Source organism: Pithys albifrons, chromosome 27 (assembly GCF_047495875.1).
Source record: "Pithys albifrons albifrons isolate INPA30051 chromosome 27, PitAlb_v1, whole genome shotgun sequence".
Lineage (NCBI taxonomy): Eukaryota > Metazoa > Chordata > Aves > Passeriformes > Thamnophilidae > Pithys > Pithys albifrons.
In genome coordinates this window covers 54265-80068 of record NC_092484.1, presented here as the reverse complement: position 1 = coordinate 80068, position 25804 = coordinate 54265, and the positions used below count along the sequence as shown (strand labels likewise).

General features: G+C 63.4%; 1 protein-coding gene and 1 long non-coding RNA gene across 7 annotated transcripts in view; one reads left to right on the top strand and one right to left on the bottom strand.

The window, feature by feature from the left end:
• SEMA6B (semaphorin 6B) overlaps positions 1 to 25804 on the top strand; it is a 29661-nt gene that overhangs the window by 1178 nt on the left and 2679 nt on the right. Inside the window, exons 1-15 of one of the 6 annotated variants that reach the window (XM_071578211.1) lie at positions 6822 to 6867; positions 14913 to 15026; positions 15443 to 15596; positions 20136 to 20284; positions 20777 to 20906; positions 21189 to 21249; positions 21344 to 21406; positions 21723 to 21824; positions 22608 to 22698; positions 22773 to 22892; positions 22981 to 23069; positions 23214 to 23431; positions 23527 to 23658; positions 24453 to 24602; positions 25332 to 25526. In XM_071578211.1, coding sequence (XP_071434312.1) covers positions 15460 to 15596; positions 20136 to 20284; positions 20777 to 20906; positions 21189 to 21249; positions 21344 to 21406; positions 21723 to 21824; positions 22608 to 22698; positions 22773 to 22892; positions 22981 to 23069; positions 23214 to 23431; positions 23527 to 23658; positions 24453 to 24602; positions 25332 to 25526 — 1637 coding nt within the window. In that variant the 5' untranslated portion in view covers positions 6822 to 6867; positions 14913 to 15026; positions 15443 to 15459. Of the gene's footprint in view, positions 1 to 6594; positions 6868 to 11091; positions 11395 to 13798; positions 15027 to 15442; positions 15597 to 20135; positions 20285 to 20776; positions 20907 to 21188; positions 21250 to 21343; positions 21407 to 21722; positions 21825 to 22607; positions 22699 to 22772; positions 22893 to 22980; positions 23070 to 23213; positions 23432 to 23526; positions 23659 to 24452; positions 24603 to 25331; positions 25527 to 25804 lie in introns of those variants that run through there. The other 5 variants (XM_071578215.1, XM_071578214.1, XM_071578212.1 and 2 more) reach the window with 5 other exon arrangements.
• On the bottom strand, positions 18688 to 25596 carry LOC139683269 (uncharacterized). The gene is made up of 4 exons (XR_011699761.1): positions 23207 to 25596; positions 22989 to 23060; positions 22602 to 22900; positions 18688 to 21853 (listed from the first exon to the last, which is right to left on the bottom strand). It is a non-coding gene; the product is annotated as an uncharacterized lncRNA (long non-coding RNA).

Below are 25804 nucleotides of genomic sequence, written 5' to 3'. Positions count from 1 at the left end.
GACCACATCAAAGCTCCAGGATTGGGCTGAAAGCTGCAAAATAGCTGATAGAGAGGGGGAAAAAATCCCACTAAATGCCAGGATGGGTCCAGCAGCCGAGTCCGTGCCATTCTTTTGGGTGAAATTCTTGTGATGTCTCTCCTGTGCTGGCTCTGGGAGGGGATCCCCCATCCCCAGGGCTGTCTCTACAGCGAGTGTTGCCTGAGCTACCCCGGGGGGGTGAAAATGCTTTGGCTTCCTCTGCAGGGCTGGTGTTAGCCACGCTTGAGGGGAAAAGCACAATCCCTGCTGGGGCCTCATGCCAGGATTTTCCCCGGGAAGAGCCGTTCTGCCAAGGGGGATCCATATGGGGGGCTGGTGGGATCCATGTCAGCTCTGGGGGTGACCCCTTTGGGGGGTGCTGGGGGTGTGTTGGGTCACTGGGGAAACTGAGAGATGGTGTGGGAGTGAGGGGGCACAGGGAGAGGGTCAGTGGGGGCACACGGGGCTGGAAGGGGGATGTGCTGCATCCCCCCATCACCACCACACTGTGCCCTGGGGGGAGACCTCACCTCTGCCCACCCAAAAGCCTTCACCCTGCTCCTCTTCCTCAGCAGGATATGGAAACCTTAAGGATTCTATCCCAAAGCCTTCACTCTGCTCCTCTTCCTCGGCAGGATATGGAAACCTTAAGGATTCTATCCCAAAGCCTTCACTCTGCTCCTCTTCCTCAGCAGGATATGGAAACCTTAAGGATTCTATCCCTGTGAGGAGAAAGGAGGAAAGCTGAGTGGGAAACAAGGGTGGGGGCAGCTCTACCAGGTGGCAAAGTCCCTCAGCAGGGATTTGGGGGCACGGGCACCCCTGTGGGGTCCCCATTCCCTCACCCTGGGCATTGGTTGGTCGCTGGAGGGAGGGAGAACTGAAAGTCTCCGGGTTAGAATAAAGGAGGTTGTGAAAGTCACTGACTCCGGATGGAACCGGAGCAGAAGAGCTGAAAGGAGGTTAAAAATAACCCCAACTCGGTGGGAGGCTGGGGGGGACTGGGGAGGACTGGAGGAATCTGGGGGGGGACGTGGGGATGGACTGAGGTGTGGGGATGACTGGCCATGGATTGAGGGGAACAGCTGGACTGGGAGAAACTGAGCCCCTGGGAGCACATCTGGATGAGCTCACAGTGAGAACAGCTGGTTTGGGGGCAAGGGGGAATCAGCTGGGTGGGTGGTCCTGGGTGGGAACAGCTGGAATGGGGTCACAGGGGGCACATCTGGGTGGCAGTGCCCTGGGATCCTGGGGGGAGCAGTCAGAGGGGCTGTGCAGTGCTGGCAACAGCTGGATTTGGCCTTGGGGAACAGCTGGATGGGAGAGCTTGGTGAAGGTGACAGCCATGGCTGGGTGACACATGGGGACCAGAGCCTGTCCCAGCTGGCACCGGGCCCAGCTGGGTCCCCACGGGGCTCGGGGGACTCAGTTCCTCCCAACCACCCTCAGAGCAGCCATAGAAGGTCCTCCTTTCTCTGGATGAACTCGATGAAGTCACCAGTCGCCTCCCAAGCAGGGACACAGCAGCAGGGTGGCAGGAACGAGGTCATTAAAGCAGAAAGAAAAATACATTAGAAATGTTCAACTGCTCAGTCTTGCCTGAAATGTGCTTAAATCAGCCCCGAGTAAACAATGAGATGGGATTAATCGCAATTAGTTTTCATTAGAAAGGTGGCATCACCCTCCCCTGCTCCCCCAGGGCTGTTCCCTGCCTGGCTGGGGATCGGGGCAGGGGGGGTCTCCTGGCAGGATCCAGCCCCAGGAAGGAGGGTGACCACATCCTTAGGAGGGTGACCACGTCCTTCCGAGCTCCGGGCCGTGGGGCACCGCGGTGTGCCCGCCGAGGCAGCGGCACAGGGGCTGGTGCCAGACAGAGCTTCAAGGGAACCCACAAATCCGGCGTATGCAAAGCCCCAGCTGGTGCTGCAGATAAACAGGGACTGGGCTGGGCAGCCCCGGGGCTCGGCCTGGGGGCACACGTGGCTGTGGGGGGTGTTGGGTTTGGGGTGCTGGTCGGGCCTGGGGTGATGCTTGGCCATGGGGTGATGTTGGGCCTTGGGGTGAGATTTGGCCCTGGGTGATGCTCAGCTTTGGGGTGATGCTCAGCCCCAGGGTGATGCTCAGCCCCAGGATGATGCTTGGCCATGGGGTGATGATGGGCTTTTGGGGTGATGCTCAGCTTTGGGGTGATGCTCAGCCCCAGGGTGGTGCTCAGCTCTGGAATGATGTTCAGCCTTGGAGTGACACTTGACCTCGAGGTGATGCTGCTCATCCTCGGAGCAGTGTTTGGCCCCGGGGTGCTGCTGGAGCTTCAGGAGATGCTCAGCTCCAGGGGGATGTTCATGCTCAGGGCAGTATTTGGGCCTGGGGTGATGCCCAGCCTGGGCACAGCCCCAGTTTTTGCAGCTCTCCATTTTCAGGCAGGACTTTGGGCATTGGGATGAGCTGCCAGAGCTTGCAGGGATGCGTTGGAAAGGGGAGGGGGATGTTCTGTCCGTGTGTCCTGCATTTTGGGGGCTGAAGGTTGGTGCTGGGTGCTGCCCCCAGTGCCACCAGTGACCACCACATCCCTCGGTCCCTTGGCTGGCATGAATTGCCAGGGCTCAGCTCACCACCACCATCCCAAAAGTCCTCCTGGGCAGGAGGCATGGAAAGATCCCACTCTGCCCTAAAAATGAGGAAAATTCCTCTCTTTTTGGGGCTGTGCCATGTGTGCAGCAGCCTCACCGGGCACCCACACGGCTGGTGCCGCCATCCCTGGTGGTGGCTGATCCCTGGTGTGGCACCAACACCTGCACAGCTGGGGGGTCCCTGTCCCCCACCCCAGAGCACAGCCCCCGTCATTAGCACCCAGAAAATGTCGGGTTTCTGGCTGGGAAAACACAGCAGATATGTACATTAAACATCAAATTATAAAATTAACAGATTCCAACTGCGGATGATTTGCATGTGCAAATTAACTTAATTACCACTCTTCCTCCCCGAGCGCCACGACTGCCGGGAAGGGCCGGCACCGCCACGGCCGGCACCAGGTGCCAGGGGCCCACCAGGCCCGGGGGGTGGCACCTGGGGGGCCTGGGGACACTTGTGGTGCTCCCAGGGGACAGAATGCAGGGACACACGTGCACGAGCACACACACACACGTGCACAGGCGTGTAGGGGGCACAAAGGGGCTCTGAGGTGCCAGGGTGGTGCAGATGGGGCTGGGGGGGACACATGTGCTGTGCTGCAGGGTGGGCACACGTGTGTGTGGCTGTGCACGTGTGTTTGGCTGTACACGTGTGTGGGGATGCACTGACACGTATGGATGCATCCACATGTATGGGTGCACATGCACATACGGATGCACTCACATGTGTGGATGCACATGCATGTATGGATGCACACGTGGGTGTGGATGCACTCATGTGGATGCACTCATGTGAACACACTCACATGTGTGGATGCACATGTGTATGGATGGACTCACATGTATGGATGCACATGTGTGTGTGGATGCACATGTGTGTGTGGATTCACATGTGTATGGATGCACTCACATGTATGGATGCACTGACATGTATGGATGCACATGTGTGTGTGGATGCACTCACATGGATGCACTCACATGTGTAGATGCACACGTGTGTATGGATTCACATGCATATCTGGATGCACATGACTGTGCAGATGAACACACATGTGGAGGTGCACATGCAAAAGGCACACACACTTACACATGTGTGTGCATGCACACACACACTGCCAGGCACCACATGAACATGCACACGTGCACACACATGAACATGCAGGCCATATGCACAGACACACTCACATATGCACACACAGGCCATGCACATTCACATATGCACAGGCACACACATACGTATGTGTGCACACACACGAACACACCATGCAGATGAACACACACATGTACACGCATGTACACGCATGTTCACACATGTGCACACATATGTACACACATGTGCACACACATGTACACGCATGTGCACACATGTGCACATATGTACACACATGTGCACACATGTGCACACATGTACACACATGTTCACGCGTGTACACACATGTACACGCATGTTCACACATGTACACGCATGTGCGCACACATGTACACACATGTTCACACATGTACACGCATGTTCACACATGTGCACACACGTGTACACACATGTTCACACATGTACACACATGTACACACATGTGCGCACACATATACACACATGTACACGTATGTTAACACATGTGCACACATGTACACACATGTTCACACATGTGCACATGCACATTCACACACACATATGCACGTGCAGTTAAGGATATGCAGGGAGGGGCACTGGGCACTGCCAGGGGCTCCATTGTGTGAATGGGGGGGGTCCCTGTCCCCAGAGGCCCCAATGGGGGTTGGGGGATGGGGGGGGGTCCCTGTCCCCAGAGGCCCCGAGGGAGGTCAGGGGATGGGGGGTCCCTGTCCCCGGAGGCCCCGATGGGGGTTGGGGGATGGGGATGTCCCTGTCCCCGGAGGCCCCGAGGGGGGTCAGTGGATGGGGGGTCTCTGTCCCCAGAGGCCCCGATGGGGGTCGGGGGTCTGCCAGCGAGGACGAGGTGCTGTGAAGGCACCTCCCCCCCAAGCCCCCTCCTGGGCCCCCGCCGGGCTCGGGGTGGGGCCCGGGGTGGGGTGGCACTGGGATGTCGTGCCGTGCCGTGTCGAGGCGTGCCGGGCCAGCCCGGGGGTCGCGGCTCCCACCCCGCGTGCTCGGGATGCACGAGGCTGGTGGGGCACACAGGGGGGGTGTGATTGCCCGCCGTGCCCCCCATGCCACCGCCCCCCGCGGCTGAGACCCGCTCTGCTCATCGCACGGGATCCTGCGGGACTCACCGAGCCCATCGACTCCTTCTCGGCGCGAGGAATTCCCTTAAAGGTCACCATAATCCCCAAATCCGGGAATGAATCCCGATCTGGAGGCTGCGGAGGGACAGAGCCCTCCCTGGGCCGCAGTTTTCCAAACTGCCGGCCAAAATTCCTACCCTGGGACTCCTGGGACCCTCAAGGCCGTGGCATGTCAGGGTGTCGTGGGATATTGGGGTGCCAGGGGGGCTGGGGTGCCATGGCATGTCGGGACACCGTGGGATATTGAGGTGCCATGGGATGTTAGGATGTCATGGGGTGCTGGGATGTCGTGGGGTGCTGTGGGATTACTAGGGTGCCATGGGGTGCTGTGGGATGGTGGAGTGCCACAGGATATTAGTGTGCCATGGGGTATTAGGGTTCCATGGGATACTGTTGTGCCATGGGATTTTAGAGTGCCATGGGGTGCTGAGCTGCCACAGGATGCTGAGCTGCCACAGGATGCTGAGGTGCCACGGGATGCTGAGGTGCCATGGGATGTCGGGGTGCTGTGGATATTGGGGTGCTGTGGATATTGGGGTGCCCAGGATGGTGCTGATGCTCAGCAAAAATTGCCTTGACGATCCTTGCAGGAATTGTGGAGGAATTAATTCAGAGTGTTGATTAATTAGCTGTAATGAACGCGAGCTGGGCCAGGGGACTGTGTGAACAGGTCAAGGGGCTCGCGGTGTCCCCTCGATGTCCCTCTGGGGACAGTGACTCAGGCGCTGAGTCACGGCCATGGTTTCCTTCCCCTGGAGACCCCCCTTCGTGTCCCCTGCCGGGGGTGGCCGTCCCTGTTCCTGCCCTGGGAACGGGATGGACCGGAGGGATGCAGGAAGAGGTGAATCACCCCGAGAACCTCCTGCTTGCCAGGGCGGGCTGAGCCCGGGCACAGCTCAGGGCACACGTGCCAGGGAGCAGAATATTCCCTGACTGGGGTTTTGGGGGGCCAAAACAACTGGGGCAAAGCAGTGAAAGCAAAGCACAGCACCGTCCCCCGCTGTGCTGGACCCCCACTCTGTGTGCCACCCCCAGGCCTCCGTGTGCCCCTCTGGGTGCCCACCCTGGCACCCTCTGCACCCCGACGTGGGCAGGCTTGACCTCACAGCGCCCCTGGGGCAAAAATCAGCTCCACACCCTGGATGTGAGGGGAAACTGAGGCAGGGGCTGTAGGGATCATACTGGGAAGGGGGTTCAGTCTGGGGACAGGAACGTGTTCGGCAGCAAAAGAGAGGAACCACCTTGGGGGGTTCGAGCCTGGGGCAGGGTGAGGGATGAGGTCCCGGCCATCTCCGTGCCAGGGACGGGGAAACTGAGCCAGGGGATGAGCCCATCCCGGTGTCCGGGATTGGAGAAATTGAGGCAGAGGTTGGGGGTGCTGGGTCTAACCCCCCTCGTGCCAGGGATGGAGGGAAACCGGGGAAGATGGGGTGCATCAGTCCCACTCCCTCCGCGTGCCCGGGGTAGGGGCAAACCGAGCCAGTGGAGAGGAGCGGGGCAACCGCAGCCCCTCCCGGGGCCCGGGCTGGGGGCAACTGAGCCCCCCGCGCTGCCGGTGCCCGGGAATGCGGGGGGCAGCGCTGCCCCTCTCGGGGGCCCGGGGCGGGCGGGGCCGGCTCGCTCCGCTCCCCTCCCCGCCGGGGCCGGGCCGGGCCGGGCCGGGCCGCCTCCCCGGGGCGGGGGCAGGGGCAGGGCGGGGGGCGCAGCCGCTCCGGGAGCGCCGGCGGCGGCGGCGGCTCCTCCATCGCCGCTGCTGCCGGAGCGGCCCCGGTGCCGCCGCAGCCACCGGGCGGGCCCGGCCCCCCCGCGGCCCCGCCCCGCCCGGCCCCGGCACCGGCACCGGCGCTGCCGCCGCGGCCGAGCCGAGCCGAGCCGAGCCGAGCGGGGCCGGGCCGAGCCGCTGCCGGTGGGCGCAGGTGCGCCGTGCCCCGACCCCCCCGAGCCCCGGGACGGCGAGGTAAGAGCGCGCCCGGTGCCCCCCGCCCGCCCCGCTCCCGGGGCGGTCCCGTCCCGCTCCATCCCCCTCCTTCTCCATCCGTTGCCCCCTCCCCGGGGCCGGGGGGGATGGGAGGGAAAGAGGGTGCCCCCCCCCAGCCCTCCCCCTCCCGCCGCCGCTGCTGCTGCATCGGGAAGCGGCGCTTTTGTTAGAGGAGCGGGCGGAACCTTGAAGGGTCACGGGCTGGAGGGGCCCCCCCGCGCCCCCCAACCCGCACCCATGTGCCCCCCATCTCCGCACCCTGCGCCCCCTTCACCGCGCCCCCCACCCAGCCCCTCCATCCCGCATCCCCATCCGCACCCCGGCACTCCTGGCTGTCCCACCCGCACCCCAATTCTTCCCTCCCAGCCCCCTCTCGCATCTCCTGAACCTCCAGCCCGACCCCCCCCGCCCGCCCTGGCACCTCGGAGACCCTCCCCGCACCCCAATCCCGCACCCTCGTGCCCAACCCCCAGTATCCCTGTTCCCCTCCGGTGTCCCTCCCAACACCCTTGTTCCTCCCAGCACCCTGATGAGTCCCTCCCCAGCACCCTGGTCCTCCTCAGCACCCCCATCCCGCAGCCCCATCTCCCCCCAGCACCACCATCCCGCACCCCTCTCCCCAGTCCAGCACCCCGACAGTGCCCCCCGCACCCTTGAGCCCCCCCATCCCCTCCACCCAGCACCCATTCCCAGCCTCCCATCCCCTCCCACGCCCCCAGCCCACCCATCAGCACCCCGGGCCGGCACCCCGACCCTCCCCCAGCCCCGGGACGCGGAGATGGGCGCGGGGCGCTGACCCCCCCGCCCGCAGCTGCGAGGATGGAGATGGGAACGAGGATGAGGATGGGGATGGGGGAATGTCCCTGCTTCGTTGGGCTCCGTTTTGCCTCCACCGTTCTTTGGGAAGCAGCCAGGGCTTGTTGTTTTTCGGAGGGGGATGTAAAAAAAGGGGGGTCTGGTGTGTGTCCCCCACCCTGTGCAGCCTCTGCCGAGCTGGGAGGAGGAGAGGCTGAAATGGGGGGGGTGGCCGAGGCAGCCCCGAAATGGCAGCAGGGGCAGCGAGGGCTCAGCCGGGGGGGTCGGTGGTTGGGCCCCCCCCCCAAATAATCCCGGAGGGCTGGTGGGGGGCAGAGACCCCACAAATACAGGGGAGGGCTGGCTCTGTCCTGGGGCTGCAGCTTGGTGGGGAAAAAGGGACGAGGGAGGGCACCTGGCAGAAGTGGGGCACCCCCTGTGGATGGGGGGCTGCCACCCCCCGGCATCAGGGCAGGGCTGGGGGGCGTCTGCCAGGCTGAGGGGGCTCATCTCTCCTTTTTGGGGGCTCAGCCCCCTTGCGCCGTCAGCAGATTTGGTGGGGGGGAGCCCTAAAATAACATGGGTGGGGGTGTTGACCTGAATCCTCCCTGTCAGCCCCACTGCGGGGTGCCCCGGGCACCCCCAGACCCCAGCATGCCCCTCCAGCCCCCCAGGCCTGACCTTCATCGTCCCATATAACCCAGAGCAGTCGGGGTGCTGGGGCCCCCCTAAACCCCTGCCAGACCCCCCTGTGGGGTGGAAGGGAGTGGGGGGCCTGGTCCATGTGCGAGAGCTCTGGGGGGGGGGGGGTCCAGCACCCCCCAGAAGAGCGGGGTGGGGGGGATGCCCACGGGGCTGTGCCATTTGCACAGGGTGACCTTGGGTGAGCGCTGCCTCCCGCCGTGCCTCAGTTTCCCTCTGCCAAATGAGGTCGTGAGCTGTGCGGGGGGCAGAGGGGACCCCCAATCCATCCCCCCACCCTGGGGTGTTGGGGGGGGGGGCAGACACCCGCCACTGTGACACCCCCTCGGGATCATCAACCTCTGCTTGTGCCCAGTGCTGGGGAGAGGTGGGGGTGACGGTGCCACATGTGTCCCCCCACCCCAGTCCCGCCGGGTCCAGCAGGGCCAGATCCTGCTCTGGGGATGCACTGGAAGGACGGGCAGGGGGGATGGATATGCCCCCAGTCCCATGGAGATGACAGTGGGCATGGGGTACGTTGTCTTCAGGGGTGCCCCCCTTTGTGCACCCCAGCAATTTGACCCACAAAGTGACTCTGAGGGCAGCTCCAGCCAGGCAGGATCTGTCCCTGGTGCCAGGTTCCCCGCAGCACCACGTGTCTCCCCCCCACCTATGGGTGGTGCTCCTGTCCCCTCTGGGTGTTGGGGTCACATCCCGGTGGGTTCTGGGGTGCTCAGCACGGGCAGAGGCTCTGGAGCCCCTTCTGCAGCGTTCCCGAGGTGACACGGGAATTGGGTCAGCGCTGTCACCGGGGCACGTGGCTGCAGTGGGGAGGTTTTGTGCTGGGGGGGCTGGGGTGGTCCTGGGGGGTTGGATTTGGCTCTCGGGGTGCTGAGGGGCAGTTCAGCCCCCGATAGAGGTGTCGTTGCTGGTGTTGTTTCAGCTTCAGGGGGAGGCAGCTCATCCCCCCCTTCCAACAGCCCCCCAGATGGTTTTGCTGCCATTCCCAAAACCAAAGGGAAATCACCCAATTCGGTGCCCATGACCTGACACACATGTGCATGTGTGTGCATGTGTGTGCATGTATGTGCATGTGTGTGCGTGTGTGTGCATGTGTGTCCATGCGTGTGCATGTGTGTCCATGTGTGTGCATGTGTGTCCATGTATGTGCATGTGTGTCCATGTATGTGCATGTATGTGCATGTGTGTCCATGTGTGTGCATGTGTGTCCATGTATGTGCATGTGTGTCCATGTATGTCCATGTGTGTCCATGCGTGTGCACACGTGTGGCTGTGCTGCTCCCCCCGGCAAAGCTGCCCCCTCTCAGCAGGGGCTGCAGGGACTCCCTGTGTTCCCCCCAACCAGGGTCCTGGTGGGTTTGCATCCCTCCAAACCCTGCCAGGAGCCGCAGGGCACAGGGCAGGATGGTGATGCTGGGCTGGGTGTCACCGTCCCCTCGGCCCTGTGCACACCCCACGTGATGGTTTGGCTTCCAGTTAAACCAGTAGCTCTGTTCCCACCAGCTCTGCCCTGCCAGTACTGGGGGCTCAGCCTGGCCACGAGGCCCGTGCTGCTCACCGGGCACTGGAGCTCTGGATGCAGCTCCTGCTGCAGTGCCTGATGCAGTTTGTATCCTTAGACAAGCTGGAATATTTTTAATTAAACCTGCCAGTTTGGATACGATTTAATTTTTCAGTGGGCTGAGCTGCGCTGGGCCCTTGGAGCATCTCCCGCGCCAGGGCTGGATCCCAGATCCTTTCCATGGGGTTGTGCCACCAGGCCTGGGCACAGTGTTATCCAGGGTGGCTTTTCCATGCCGGCATCTCCTGCTGTGCCAGGCAGGTGGATCAGCACGGGCCTGGGCAGGATGGTTTCCAGGTGGTGCCAGTGTGGTGGCATCCGATGTGTTTTGACAGCATAAATAATAGTAAAGAAAACTGGGAGCAATCCCAGCTCCTTCTGGGAGCTGTGCCTGTGTAGCCTGTTTGCACCCATCACCTCTGGCATCACTGGATCACCACCAGGATCTTGGGTGCTGCATCCCAGGAAGCTCCATGGTCTCTTCTTCCCATCCCCAGGATGGTGCTGGAAGGGGTTGCCAGAGGATGGCACCCAAAAGGATGCTTCTGAATCCTGGCAGTGCCCAGTCCCATGGAAAACGGGACACGATGGCCTTGGGGGTCCTCCAGCTCATCCCCAGGGTCGTCCAGGCTTTGGTGACATCCCCCAAAAATGGTGCTGCGGGTTTGGATTCCCTGAGTGAAGCAGGAGGGAGAGGAAGAGCAGTGGGCTGGCACGGAGGGGATCCCAGCGGGGCTGCCGTGTGCTAACGGGATTTTACTCCCTATTTAATTACAATTTTGTCAAATTAAAAAAAGGAAAAAGAAGGAAAGAAGGAGGGGGGCTGGATAAAGAGATCCCTCTTGTGTCTCTGTGCGGGTTCCCAGCAGCCGGTTAATTAACCAGCGGCTGGTGAAGCCACCGGTCCCGGGAGACCCCCGTGCCGAGGTTTGGCGTCACACCTGGGTTCCAGTTGCTCCCAGTGCAGCCCAGTTCGCCCGCTGGCTGGCGGTGTGGCCGTGGCAGTGTCGTGCCGATGCGCCGTGGCTAATCCTCACTCTTCGCCGTGTAATCCCGCCCGCCGGGATAATCCCATCAATCCCATCAAACCGGCCGCGCCGGCAGAAGCTCCGCGCTCGGCGCCGGGCGGAGCTGGGGGGAACGCGGCGGCTCCGGCGGCGGCGGCGGCGGGACAGGGGGGCTCGGGTGGGCACTCCGAGCCCCGGAGAGGGGCCCGGGGCCGGAGGGTGGCAGCCGTGCCAGTGCTGAGAACAACCCCAGCGGGACGAAGGAGGGAGAGATGAGACGGGGCAGCGCCGGCGGCTCCCGCGGGTCACCCGGAGAGACCGAATCAACCCCGAGTCGGGCGGTGAGAGCAGCGCGGGCTCTTCGCGTGGCCCCCCACCCGTCACCTCCCACCAGGAATGGCAGAAAAAGCGCCGGGAAATGAGGAAGTGCTGGTTTGGGAGGTGGGAGCAGAGAAACATCCTTGCCCTGCGCCGGGTGGGAGGTGGGGAGTGGGGAATAGCCTGGCATTGCTGCGCCCCAGCCCCGGTGCCAGCGCTGTGTGCACAGCCCTGTTCACACGTGTCCTGGCACACCCCTCACGCTCCTCATGCACACACCTGCACACGCGTGATAGCCCGTGCACACACCTGCACACACGTGATAGCCCATGCACACACCTGTACACGTGTGACATCCTGTGCACACACGTGTGACATCCTGTGCACACACCTGCACACGCATGATAGCCCATACACACACCTGCACACGTGTGACATCCTGTGCACACACCTGCACACACATGATAGCCCGTGCACACACCTGCACACGTGTGATAGCCCATGCACACACCTGCACACGTGTGACATCCTGTGCACACACCTGCACACACGTGATAGCCCATGCACACACCTGCACACGTGTGACATCCTGTGCACACACCTACACACGTGTGATAGCCCAGACACACACACACACACACACACGTATGTGATAACCCCTTCAAGGAGACCTGCACACACGTGATACCTCACTCACAGACACCTGCACATGTGTGATACCTGCACACCCGTGGGATGCCCTGTGCATGGACACTTGCACACAGGTGACACTCCCTGCACAAACACGTGACACACAGTGCACACCCCACCACTGCACACGTGGGACTTGTGGTGCACACACATGACAGCTCGGACACATGCCAACACTGCACACACGTGACACACGGTGCACACACATGTGCCAGGTGGTGCACACACCAACGTGTGGCACATACCTGCACACAGACGGTGCCCACACTCCTGTACATGTATGTCAGCTGGCGCTTGTGCCAACACCTGCACACACACATGACAGATGGTGCACACACACTGACACGCACATGACACTTGCACACCCACATGTGACAGCTGCACACACACATGTGACAGCTGCACACACACAGGTGACAGCTGCACACACACAGGTGACACCTGCTGTGCACACTGACAGCTGCACACGCACACGACACGTGGTGCACATACATGTGACACCTGCACACACACATTGCACATAGTGCACACCCCCATGCACAGACGACACCTGGCACACATGGTGGGGCCGCCCCGGGGACGGGATCGCCGTCCTGCCCCGAGGGTTTTGGCTGAGAACCCGCGTTGTGGTGCCGGTGGTGGCAGCAGTGGGGTGACAGTGGCGGCGGTGGTGGCAGTGGCGGTGGTGGTGGTAGCAGGTGACAGTGGCAGTGGCGGTGGTGGTGGCAGCAGGTGACAGTGGCGGTGGTCGTGGCCGCGGTGTCCTGGTGGGTGCCGCGGGCTGTGCGGGGAGAACAAGGAACAGCTCCGAAGGCGGTGAGGCCGCTCGGACCTTCCGGCGGCGGCGGCAGCGGGGGCGGCGCTGGGCGAGCGCCCGGGAACAATGGCCCTTTGTTCCGCGCCGCCGCTGGCGTCCCCATCCTTGCCTGCAGCCCGATCCCATCCTGCATCCCATCCCATACCCCTGCCTGCGTCCTGCATCCCATCTCCCATCCCATATCTCAGCCTGCATCCCATATCCCACCCCATCTCCCAGCCTACATCCCGGCCTGCATCCTATATCCCTGCCTGCATCCCATCTCCCAGCCCATATCCCAGCCTGCATCCTGCATCCCATCTCCAATCCCATATCCCAGTCTGCATCCCAGCCTGCATCCCACACCCACCCCTGCCTCCTGGCCTACATCCCATATCCCATCCCATATCCCATCCCACATCCCAGCCTGCATCCCATTCTGCATCATCCCCTCCAGCATTCCAGCTTGTTTCCTGTCCTGCATCCTGTATCCTATCCCACATCTCAGCCTGCATCCCATGCCAGAACCCATCCTGCTTTAGGCTCTGCATCCCATCCTGTGACCCTCACCCCATTCTGCATGCCATCCCACATCCCCCTCTGCATCCCACCCTGCATCCCATATCCTGTCCTGCTACCCGTATCCCACTCTCCACCCTCCATCCTGCATCCCACCCTCCATCCTGCATCCCATCCTCTGTCCTGCATCCCAGCCCACATCCCACTCCTCATCCCACATCACTTCCCACATCCCATACTCCATCTGCATCCCCCTGCACATCCTGCATCCCACTCCTCATCCCACATGCCACACTCCACCCTGTCCCTGCGCATTCCCAGCACCCATCCCGGCTCTGCGGATCCCACAGTTCCGCTGCGGCTCCGGGTGCTCCGTGCCAGGGCCTGGTGGCTCTCAGAGGTGGGGGGGGGGGGGTCGGTGTCACCCCCACAGCTTCTGCCTGTCCCCAGCCATCCCAGGGGACACCTCCAAAATGGAGAGCAGGACGGAGTTGGATAGCACCGGGAAGGAGGAGGAGGAGGAGGAGATCACAGGGCAAAGGCTGCACTCATGTGCTGCCACCCACCTCTTGTCACCGGAAGTCACTTGTCACCCTTGTCACCCTCTGGGGACACCAGTGGTGGCAGGATCAGGTTTGCTGGTGGTGACCCTGACTCCTGTCCCCACCAGTGTCCCCATCCCCTGGTGTTCCCAGGGGGTGAGTGACTCCGTGAGGGAAAGCAGGTGCCCTGGGTGTCACTTTGGGGATGGTGACACTGAGGTGACCCTGTGGTGACACTGCAGTGACTGGGGAGCTGCCACCTCCCAACCCTCTCAACCCCGTTGGACCTGGAGGATATTTATTCTTATTTAACTACAAAGAAATGTTTTGAAGCGTCAGAATCCGAATGGGAAGTGCCGGCTCTGGGCTTGGAGGCAGGAACAGCCCCGTTTTCCCGGCTGGAGCAGCACAGGTGGCACAGGGAGGGCAGACCTGAATGTCAATAACCCCCCAAACCCACCCAACAACCAAACTCCACCGAGCCTTGGGCTGCAGGTCTGACCCTCGTTCCCACCTCCCGGCACCTCCTCTGGCTCCTCCAGCTCTGGGATCCGTGGGTTGTTATTGTAGGGTTGCTTTCTGAGGACTGGGGTTATTTTGGGGTCAGTTTGGGGTGTTTGTGGGTGGTGTGGGTGTGCACAGCAGCCTCCCATCCCAGTAATGACGGGGCTCTGTGCCCTGGTTTTAATTGTAGGGTTCCCTCCTGGAGCTGGGTGTAAACACGCCAGGTTGTTATTGTAGGGTCTCCCATGGGCTTGAACCAGGAGCTGCATGTCCCTCTGGCTGCTCAGGGACACGGATCCCTGGGGAAGGGGCTTCTTGGGGCTGGGCCACCCTGGACACAGGGGCTCCATAAGGATGAGGGCACCGAGGTGATGGGAATCCCTGGGGATACGGATCCCTGGGAACGGGGCACCCCGGGGGGCACAGGGGAGGTGTGATCCCAGGGCTGGCAGGGCTTTGGGTGGGGGTTCCTGGGGTGGTGCCCACGCTTGGAACAGGAACAGGGGGTTCCCTCTTCCCACGCCCAAGGGAAACTGAGGCATGAGCCAGAGGTGGTGACTCCAAGCAGCCAGACCTGCTCCTGCCAGCAGGACCTGTCCAGGGCCATGCGGGTGCCACAACAGGATGGCAGAGTGAGCTCGAGGGGACACCACGAGGACACAGAGCCCCCGGGGTGGCACAGGAGAGCAGGCAGGACGAGGAGGGTGAGTGCTCTTGGGGCCAAGAGGACACGTGTGGCTTTGGGGACAAGGGGGATGAGCAGAATGGTTGTTTTGAAGGGACAGGAGTGTCAGGGAGGATGTGGCCCTTTGGGGACAAGGCAGGGGTGACAGTCTTTGAGGGGACAGGAGGGAGATGTGTGTCTGTAGGGACAAGTGGCCTGTGGGGACCAGCAGGACAGGAGGACCCTGTTCTGGAGAACTGGAGGGACAAGGGGACAAGGGCTGTGATTTGGGGGGGACAGGGCTGTGAGCTGGGGGGGACAGGGCAGCCACATGTTTGGGGACAGAGGATGAGGGCTGTGCCCTGGGGGGGGACACAGCACCCTGCCTGCCACCCCCGCTGCCCCCCCGGCGTTATTTTGGCGTGAGGAGTGATGGAAACCGTCCTTAATATGCAGATGAGCGTGTATTTAATATGCAAATCACCCTGCGGCGCTGGACGGCCACCAGCCCCGGCGGCGTGGTGGGAGGGACGTGCCAGGGGCACCCATGGGTGTCACCCGGGGGTGCTGACAGAGAACCCAGCAGCGGGATCACCCCTGGGTACCCACGGTGGGTGACAAAGCCACACAAAGTGACCGTGGGGTGCCCACCATTCCCAGTCCCCGTGTCGGGGGTCGGTGCCCGGTGTCCCCTGGGGTGTCCTGGGGGGCTTGGATTCCCGGGATCCCACCCGGGGGGCGGTGGGCAATGGGGAGGGGACAGGGACAAGGGACAGGGACGGGGGCTATAAACGGCAGCTGTAAGCGGAGCCGGTAACCGGAGCGGGAGGCCCGGGGGGACATTTGAGCCGCCGGCGGGGCTGTGGAAGCGCCAAGGTAAACGGTGGGTGCTGTGCCCCCCGCCACGCTGGTGGCCCCCACCCCTGGCACCCACATGGGGACCCCACCGGTGCGGGGTGCCCCTCATCCTTTCGGCACCTCCGCAGCTCTGGGGGTGCTGCCTGCAAAGGGGGGACGCCTGGCAGGGGACGGGGACAGGGCCAAGGCCAGCGCGGTGCCAGGTGGCCGGGGTGACATTTGCTCCGGCCGCGCCGTGGGGACAGCTGCTTCCTGGCGCTGCCATCTGACCCGGGCCCGCAACGGAAACCCGGGCGGGGCTGAGCCCCCCGGGCCCGGCAGCTGGGCTGGGGGGCACCCGTGGCAGGGCTGGGGGTCCCTATGGCAGGGCTGGGGGGCACCCATGGCAGGGCGGGGGGTCCCTATGGCAGGGCTGGGGGGGGGGGTCCCCATGGCAGGGCTGGAGGGGTCCCCATGGCAGGGCTGGGGGGTGCCCATGGCAGGGCTGGCGGGGGGGTCCCCATGGCAGGGCTGGGGGGTGCCCATGGCAGGGCTGGGGAGTGCCCATGGCAGGGCTGAGGGGGGGTCCCCGTGGCAGGGCTGGAGGGGTCCCCATGGCAGGGCTGGGGGGGGGGGGTCCCCATGGCAGGGCTGGGGGGGGTCCCCATGGCAGGGCTGGGGGGTGCCCATGGCACGGCTGGGGGTGGTCCCCATGGCAGGGCTGGGGGGGGTCCCCATGGCAGGGCTGGGGGGTGCCCATGGCACGGCTGGGGGTGGTCCCCATGGCAGGGCTGGAGGGGTCCCCATGGCAGGGCTGGGGGGGGGTCCCCATGGCAGGGCTGGAGGGGTCCCCATGGCAGGGCTGTAGGTGGGGTCCCCATGGCAGGGCTGGGGAGTGCCCATGGCAGGGCTGGGGGGGGGGGTCCCCATGGCAGGGCTGGGGGGTGCCCATGGCAGGGCTGTGGGGGGTCCCCATGGCAGGGCTGGAGGGGTCCCCATGGCAGGGCTGGGGGTTCCCATGGCAGGGCTGGGGGGGGGGGTCCCCATGGCAGGGCTGGGGGGGGGGGGTCCCCATGGCAGGGCTGGGGGGTGGTCCCCATGGCAGGGCTGGGGGGTGCCCATGGCAGGGCTGTGGGGGGTCCCCATGGCAGGGCTGGGGGTCCCCATGGCAGGGCTGGGGGGGGGGGGGGTCCCCATGGCAGGGCTGGGGGGTGGTCCCCATGGCAGGGCTGGGGGTTCCCATGGCAGGGCTGGGGAGGTCCCCACACAGTTCTGGAGGGCACTGTTGGTGACCTCTCTATGGCAATGAGGACATGGGGCCCTGTGGGGATGCTCTGGGGAGCGGGTGGTGCATTTTGGGGGGCTGGGACATGTCAGGGTGTGTAAGGACCTCGTTAGCATATCTAATTAATGATCACATATTGGCACCGGGCACTTTCTGAAGGAAATTACCCCCAAAATGCAGCACTGGAGGAATCGAAGGGGAAGGGGGTTGGATGTTGAGATAATAGCAGGGGGAGTATTCCCCAAACAAGTTGTATTTTAAGGGATTTTGGGGCTCACACCCCCTGCTTCCCAGTGTCCCTCCCATGTCCGTGTGTCCCCCCTTTTCCGATGTCCCCTCTCCTTTCCCGATGTCCCCCCTCCTTTCCCGGTGCCCTCTCTCTTTCCCGGTGCCTTTCCAAAGGGTTTCCGAGGATGGGGGAGCCCCGGTGAGGATGGGGGGACACCACTGTCACCGTCCCCCCGTCCCTGCTGTGGGTCTGGGGGGGATCTCCCCGCGGGGTTTCGTGCCCGTAGTTTCCGTGGGGGCTCCGCGGGGCCGCTCGGGGGGTCCCACCGGTGCCCCCCCGGTCCCGGCTGCGGTGACAGCTGCCGGCGTGGGGGGTGGTGGTGGCTCCGGTTACGGTGACATCAGCCCTACCTTCCCACCTGGCGCGGGTGGGGGGCACGGGCCCCCCTGCCCTGGGGGTCCCGGGGGGGGCCGTGACAGCTGAGCCGCTTTCGGGACGCCGGAGCCCCCAGCGCCGTCGGGGCGTCCTGGAGCGGGGGGGACTCACCCCGGGGGGGACCCACCCCCAGCTGTGCCACCCGGGCATCCGGGACCCCCCTGCGAGTGGAGGGGACAGAGGTGGCCGTGCCAAAGGGCCAGCGGAGGCGGCCGGAGAAGCTCAGGTGGGCACAGTGCGGTGCTGGGGGGGCGTTCGGACCCCGCGGGGGAGGGATCGCATGCCCGGGAAGGGAAGGGGCAGCGGAGCCCCCCATCAGACGGACCCCCCTCTATGGGGTCAGAGAGTCCCTCTGGGGTGAGGGGGGGCAAACTGGGGGCTGCTGCCCCTTCCTGCCCCGTCCCCGCCCCCGCGCTGGGGCCGGGGGGATGCTGCGGGAGGGGGGCAGGTCGAGCAGCCCCCCCGAGCTTTGGGCATGCTCTGGGCTGGGGAAACGGGCACGGAGCAGGGACAAGGACAGGAGACATTCCCAAGGCTCCTGAGCCCTGGGACACCCAGCCCTGAGCCCTCCAGCCTGGCACAGCCCCCCGTCCCCAGCCTGGCACAGCCCCCGTCCCCAGCCTGCCACAGCCCCCGCCCCAGCCTGGCACAGCCCCCGCCCCAGCCTGGCACAGCCCCCGTCCCAGCCTGGCACAGCCCCTCGCCCCAGCCTGGCACAGCCCCCGTCCCAGCCTGGCACAGCCCCCCGGCCCCAGCCCCTGCCTCGGTTTCCCCAGAGCCGCGCTGGGGACACGTACGGTGACCGTCCCCTCTCCTCCGCCACCGCCGTGAATGGGTCCCTGTTTGTCACCCCCCTCCGTGCCGTGCCCCCCTCCGTGCCGTGCCCCCTCCTCCCCGTGCCCCCCTCTTCCCGCTGCCTTTTCTTTTCCCACACAATCGCTGGCATTTATGGCGCCGGAGGCTCCGGTTACCCCGTCCCCGCTCGCTGTCACCGCACAGGCTGGGGACGGTGACACCAGAGCCCCGCTCGGGGTTAGAGGCGCCCGAGGCAGCGGCACAACCTCCTCACCCCCCAGGCCCCCCCGGCGTGGGTGGATTCTCAGGTGGACACTGATGGACACTGACCCTTCCCTTGGGTGGTGTTTTTGGGGTCCCTCCTTCCTCCTCCGGCGCTTGGGGACATTAAATTTGGTGGCTTTCGGGTGCTGCTGTGAGACGTGGGTGACAAACTGGCCTGAAACGGCTCATTTCCTGCTTTGGGGGGACACCATGGGGACAAAGTTGGCTGTGACACTGTGGGGATGAGGTGGGTGGCACTGGGAACTGTGACACTGTGGGGACATGGTTGGATGTCCCAGGGGTTGTGACTCTGTGGGGATGGGGTCAGTTGTCCCCCAGGGGCTGTGACACCAGATATAGTTGAGTGTCCCTGTGGCTGTGACACTGTGGGGATCGAGTTGGTGTCCCTGAGACTTTGGAGACACGGTTGGGTGTCACTGGGAACTGTGGCACTCTGGGGACATGGTTGGGAATGGTGTTGGTTGTCCCCAGGAGCTGTGACACCTCAGAGGGGACCTGGATGGGGACAGTGCCAGGTCTTACCTGGGGCTGGTGACACTACAGAGAGGTTGGGGACATGTGTGCCCACTGGCACTGCCCAGGGCCCAGGACCCCCAGCCCCACACAATGTCACCTGCCCTCGGGACATGGTGACAGGAGGGCGCCGGTTCGATCCCTCTCGCTCCTGTGGAATTAATGATCAATTAATTCCTTGCCCTGCTGTTAATTACCCAGCCTGGCCCCAGCCCCTCGGGGACGGGTGACAGGGTGGGGATGGTGGCCCAGCATGGTGGTGGTGACACTGGGGCTGTCTGGGTGGGGGATGCCATGACATGTGGCACTCTGGTGTGTCCCTGAGGATTTTCCAAGCCAGTCCAATGGCATTTTTGGGGGGAGGATCCATCTGGCTTTCCTCTTGTCCCCATGTCCTCCTGTCCCCATGTCTCCATATCTGCCTGTCCCCATGTCCCCAGCCCTGCCTTGGCACCAGCGCTGTCTTCTCTCCCCCATGTGCTGCTGGTGACACGACACCAGTAAGGCCCCAGTTTGCCCAGTGTGAAGCCACTGGGAGGGCTTGATGGGGACATGGAGGCCACTTTTCCTGGCACTTTTGGAATTCTTCCCCTGGGAAAGGACACAACCCCCATGGCCACCCTCACCACATCCTCTGGTGGCCCCTCACCACTGGCACCATCACCCAGAGACCCCCCAGCACTGGGGATGGGTTTGGGGTGTTTGGGGTGGGGGAGGACCCCCAGGATCCAGGTGGGAGCTGCCCCTCCCAGCCCTGCCCCTGCCCACAGGTCCGGTGGGTGCCCACGCAGGGCAGGGGCCACCATGGGGCCACCACCCCGTGTCCCCCTGGTCCTGCTGCTGCTGCTGGTGGCTGAGAGGACAGTGTGGGGCACCTTCCCTGAGGAGCCCGGGCCCATCGCTGTGGCCCCCCCAGACTGTGAGTGCCCACCTGGGGACAAGGGGCTCAGGGGGCTGGATTGAGGTGCAAGGGGGGCATGGCTTGGCATGGAGAGGGGAAGGGTTTGGGTTTGGGGTGATTTGGGGTGAAGGCAGAGGGGGGAACCTGTTGAGAGGATTTTGAGAGGCTTTGGGGTGAAGGAAGGAAGGAGGGACCCATGGAGGATTTTTTGGGGTGAAGGCAGGAGAGGGGCACCCAAGGGCTGGGGCTTGGGGTAATTTTGGGGGGCATCCATGTGAAGGGTTTTGGGGTGCTTTGGGGTGAAGGCAGGAGGGCAGTACCCACAGGAGGGGATTTTTGGGGTGAAGGCAGGAGGGTGGTACCCACGGGAGGAGATTTTTGGGGTGAAGGCAGGAGGGAGGCTCCTCCATGGGCAGGGCTGGGTGTGGGTGGTCTCCAGGGCTGTATGGGGGTGCCGTGGCACCATGTGACCCCCGTGTGCCCCCCGTGTGCCCCCCGTGTGCCCCCCAGATGTGAAGCACTACGCCGTGTTCGTGGGCCACGGGAGCAGCCGCCCGGGGGGGCCCGAGGGTGGGGGCACCCAGCGCCTCAACATCCAGCGCATCCTCAAGGTCAACAGGACCCTCTTCATCGGGGACAGGTCTGAACCAGCCCCCCCGAACCTCCCCTGGCCGGGGGTGGGCACCCCAAACCCTCTTTGGTGGGGAACACCCCACTGCCCACCCCAGGGCACCCCAAAACCTGCCGTGGGGTGTTTGGGGGGTTCCAGCAGGGCTGTCCTTACCCTGGTGGTGCTCATGGCCCACCCCACACCCCAAACCTTCCCAGGGGGTGGGGGTGGTGGGTCCTGCACCCCCAACATGCCCCGCTGAGGGGGGCACACCCCAGCTGGGGGTGGTGACACTGCTGTCCCCCTCCCCAGGGACAATGTGTACCGTGTCAGCCTGGAGCCCAGCGGGGCCGGGGAGATGCGCTACCACCGGGTAAGTGCTGGGGGGTCTCAGGGGGTGCCAGGGGGTGCCAGGGGGTGCCAGGGGGTGCTGCTGCCTCCTCTACACTGCTTTTTACCCCCCCCAGAAGCTGACGTGGCGCTCGAACCAGCACGACATCAGCATCTGCCGGATGAAGGGGAAACACGAGGTACACGGGGCGGGGGCTGAGCACCCTCTGTGCCCCCTGTCACACAGACAAGGCCACCCTGTCCCCTCCCCAGCGTCACCCTCCCCGCTCCCTGCCAGCCGTTGTGTCTCTGATTTATTGGCTGCTTGGCTAATTAGGTTGGTCATTAATTATTTGGGGCCACAAATCCCATTATTCCCAGCTCCCAGAGATGTCATTTTGGGGTGAGAACACCCCCCCCAAAGCCACCCCTTTGCAGTGATGGGGTCTGAGCGGGGCTGGGGGTGGGGAGGGGGGTTTGGGTGCCAAGGGGTGACAGTCCCCTCCCCCTGCACAGGCAGAGTGTCGAAACTTCGTGAAGGTGCTGCTGGTGAGGAACGAGAGCCTCCTGTTCGTGTGTGGCACCAACGCCTTCAACCCCGTCTGCGCCAACTACAGCGTGAGCTGCCCCCGGGATGGGCACCACACCTGGGGGGCAAGGGGGCAAGGGGTGGGGGCAGCCACGGGGAGGGGCTTTGGGGATGAAGGCAGAAGGGAGGAACCCATGGGGAGGGATTTTTGGGGTGAAGGAAGGAGGGGGACACACGTGGGAGGAGGTTTTGGGGTTCTTTGGAGGGAAAGCAGGAGGGACACACCTGGGAGGGGTTTAATGGGGCTGTTTTGGGGTTAAGAGAAGGGGGACAGCCATGGCAGAGGTGGGTTTGGGGGTACTTTGGCATTAAGGAAAGGGGGACACCCATGGCAGAGGTGGGTTGGGGGTACTTTGGCATTAAGGAAAGGGGGACACCCATGGCAGAGGTGGGTTTGGGGGTGCTTTGGGGTTAAGGAAAAGGGGGACACCCATGGCAGAGGTGGGTTTGGGGGTACTTTGTGGTTGAGGAAAGGGGGACAGCCATGGCAGAGGTGGGTTTGGGGGTACTTTGGGGTTAAGGAAAGGGGGACACCCATGGCAGAGGTGGGTTTGGGGGTACTTTGGGGTTAAGGAAAGGGGGACACCCCTGGCAGAGGTGGGTTTGGGGGTACTTTGGCATTAAAGAAAGGGGGACAGCCATGGCAGAGGTGGGTTTGGGGGTACTTTGGGGCAAAGGCAGGAGGGAGACACCCATGGGAAGGGTCTGTGACACCAATGTCTTCAACCCCATCTGTGCCACCTGCCGGAACAGGGACACCAGGGGGCACTCCCTGTGCCCAGATGTGTCCTCATGTCCCGTCTCACCTGTAGATGGACACGCTGGAGCCCGTCGGGGACAACATCAGCGGCATGGCCCGGTGTCCCTACGACCCCAAACACGCCAACGTGGCCCTGTTCACAGGTCAGTGGTGGCCCCGCCGGTGTCACCCCGGGCACGGTGCCCCCTGGCGCTGCTGACACCCCCTTCCTGTGCAGGGGGGATGCTCTTCACTGCCACGGTGACGGATTTCCTGGCCATCGACGCCGTCATTTATCGCAGCCTCGGGAACAGCCCGACCCTCCGCACCGTCAAACACGACTCCAAGTGGTTTAAAGGTGTGTCCCTACCAGGGCACATGCCAAGACATGGCACCTGTCCCCTGTCATCCCACCCTGGGCCATCCCTGACCCTGTGTCCCCACAGAGCCCTACTTCGTGCACGCTGTGGAATGGAGGAGCCACGTCTACTTCTTCTTCCGGGAGATCGCCATGGAGTTCAACTACCTGGAGAAGGTGGGACACGTCCCACCCAGAACTAGATGGTGTTTAAGGTCCCTTCCAACCCACACCCCTCTGTGATCCCCCCTGGGGTGGGGACAGGGGCACAGGGGCAGCCATGGGGGTTGGGTACGGGTGCTGATGGTGCCCACCCCGCAGGTGGTGGTGTCGCGGGTGGCACGGGTGTGCAAGAACGACATGGGGGGCTCGCAGCGGGTGCTGGAGAAGCAGTGGACCTCCTTCCTCAAGGCCCGGCTCAACTGCTCCGTGCCGGGCGACTCCCACTTCTACTTCAACGTCATCCAAGCCGTGACCGACATCCTGGAGCTGGACGGGCGCCCCGTGGTGCTGGCCGTGTTCTCCACGCCTGCCAACAGGTCAGAGCCTCCTGTGCCCTGCCAAGACCCCCAGGGCTCGTGGGAGAGGCAAAGGGACGTGGGAGGGGCTGAGATGTTCGTCTGTGTCCCCACAGCATTCCCGGCTCCGCCGTCTGTGCCTTCGACATGACCCAGGTGGCCGCCGTGTTCGAGGGACGGTTCCGGGAGCAGAAGTCGCCCGAGTCCATCTGGACGCCTGTGCCCGAGGACATGGTGCCAAAGCCACGGTGAGGGGCAGGGATGGGCACAGGAAGGAACAGGGATGGGGACAGGCACAGCCAGGGCTGGGATCCACAGGGAGCAATGGGAGTGATGGAATCCCTGTGGTCAGAGATGGGGATGGGGACAGGGACAGCCAGGGCTGGGATCCACAGGGAGCAATGGGAGTGATGGAATCCCTGTGGTCAGAGATGGGGATGGGGACAGGGACAGCCAGGGCTGGGATCCACAGGGAGCAATGGGAGTGATGGAATCCCTGTGGTCAGAGATGGGGATGGGGACAGGGACAGCCAGGGCTGGGATCCACAGGGAGCAATGGGAGTGATGGAATCCCTGTGGTCAGAGATGGGGATGGGGACAGGGTTGTGGACAGGGACAGGGATGGGGGGTAGAGATGATCCTGCCAAGTGATGGGGGTGATTGGCTGGTTCCTTAGGAGGATCTAAGCTGGGATCTGTGTGGAATCCAGGCTGGATCCCTGCAGGAAAAGTGACAGGGATGGGGTCAAAGGCATGGACGATGATGAGGATGATGATGGGGACAGGAATGAGCAGTGCTGGTACCCACAGGGAGGGTGGTGGGGATGGAGACAGGGACATGGATGATGGTGGGGACAGAGATGGGGATAGGAATGAGCAGTGCTGGTACCCACAGAGAGGGTGGTGGGGAGGAGCACATGGATGTGGATGATGATGGGGGTGATGATGGGGAAAGGGACAACCACCTGCAGGGAGATCAGTGGGAGGGGACAGGGGCTGGGGACAGTGCCAGGAGTGGTGCCCGCTGAGCTGTGCCATCCCAGGCCCGGGTGCTGCGCGGCCCCCGGGATGCGCTACAACTCCTCCAGCGCCTTCCCCGACGAGATCCTCAACTTCGTCAAGACACACCCACTGATGGACGAGGCGGTGCCAGCGCTGGGCAACGTCCCCTGGATCCTGCGCACCATGACCCGGTGGGTGCCCGGGCAGTGGGGGCACTGGGGGGCACTGGGGGCACTGGGAGGCACTGGGAATGCTTGCTGGAGGTTCCCATGCTGTTCTTGCATGTGTGTGCCAGCACTGGGAGCGCCGGGAGAGCTGATAAATCTCATACACTTTGCAGTCAAGATTGTCTCGTCCTAATTAAATCTGCCTTAATTGCTGCTTGATGGGGAATTAATCAAGCGGAGCTCTCGGGCTGCAGCCTCCTGCCTGCAGGGCAGCTGAGGGCGAGCAGGGATGGAGACACAGAATGGGAATGGGAACAGGGATACAGGGATGGGAATGGAAATGGGGACATGGGATGGGAATGGGAACAGGGACACGGGGATGGGAATGGGGATGGGGACAGGTCCCAGAGCTGGGGACAGGGACATGAGACTGGGATGGGGACATGGGATGGGGACCAGCTGGGATCCTGCTGAGTGATTGAGGGATCTGAGCTGGTTCCTTAGTGGGATCTGAGCTGGATGCCAGCTGGGATCTGGAGGGAATCTGAGCTAGATCTGGGCAGGATGCTGACTGGGATCTGGTATAGGTTTTGGGTGGGATCTGGGATGGGTCTGGCTGGGTTCTGGCCAGGATCTGGGATCTGCAGAGCCCCTCACACTCCCTGGGGATTGATTCCCTGCCCTCCCTGGGGCACACACACTCCCACACACACTCCCATACACTCCAGCTCCTGCTCCATCCCCACCCCACAGGTACCAGCTCCGCAAGATCGTGGTGGACAACACGGCAGGGCCATGGGGCAACCACACCGTGGTGTTCCTGGGCTCCAGCACTGGCACTGTCCTCAAGTTCCTCATCCTGCCCAATGCCACCAGCAGTGCTGTCCCCACTGCCCCTGGCAGCCAGAGCGTGTTCCTGGAGGAGTTTGAGACCTATCACCCTGGGAGGTGGGTGCTGGGAGGGGGAGAGGGGACTGGGGGCTGGAGGTGGTCAGATGGATGGGTGGAGGGATGCATGGATGGAGGGAGGGAGGGAGGGAGGGAGGGAGGGAGGGAGGGATGTGTGGATGGATGGGTGGATGGATGGATGGATGGATGGATGGATGGATGGATGGATGGATGGATGGATGGATGGATGGATGGATGTGTGGATGGATGGATGGATGGATGGATGGATGGATGGATGGATGGATGGATGGATGGATGGATGGATGGGACAGGGGGAT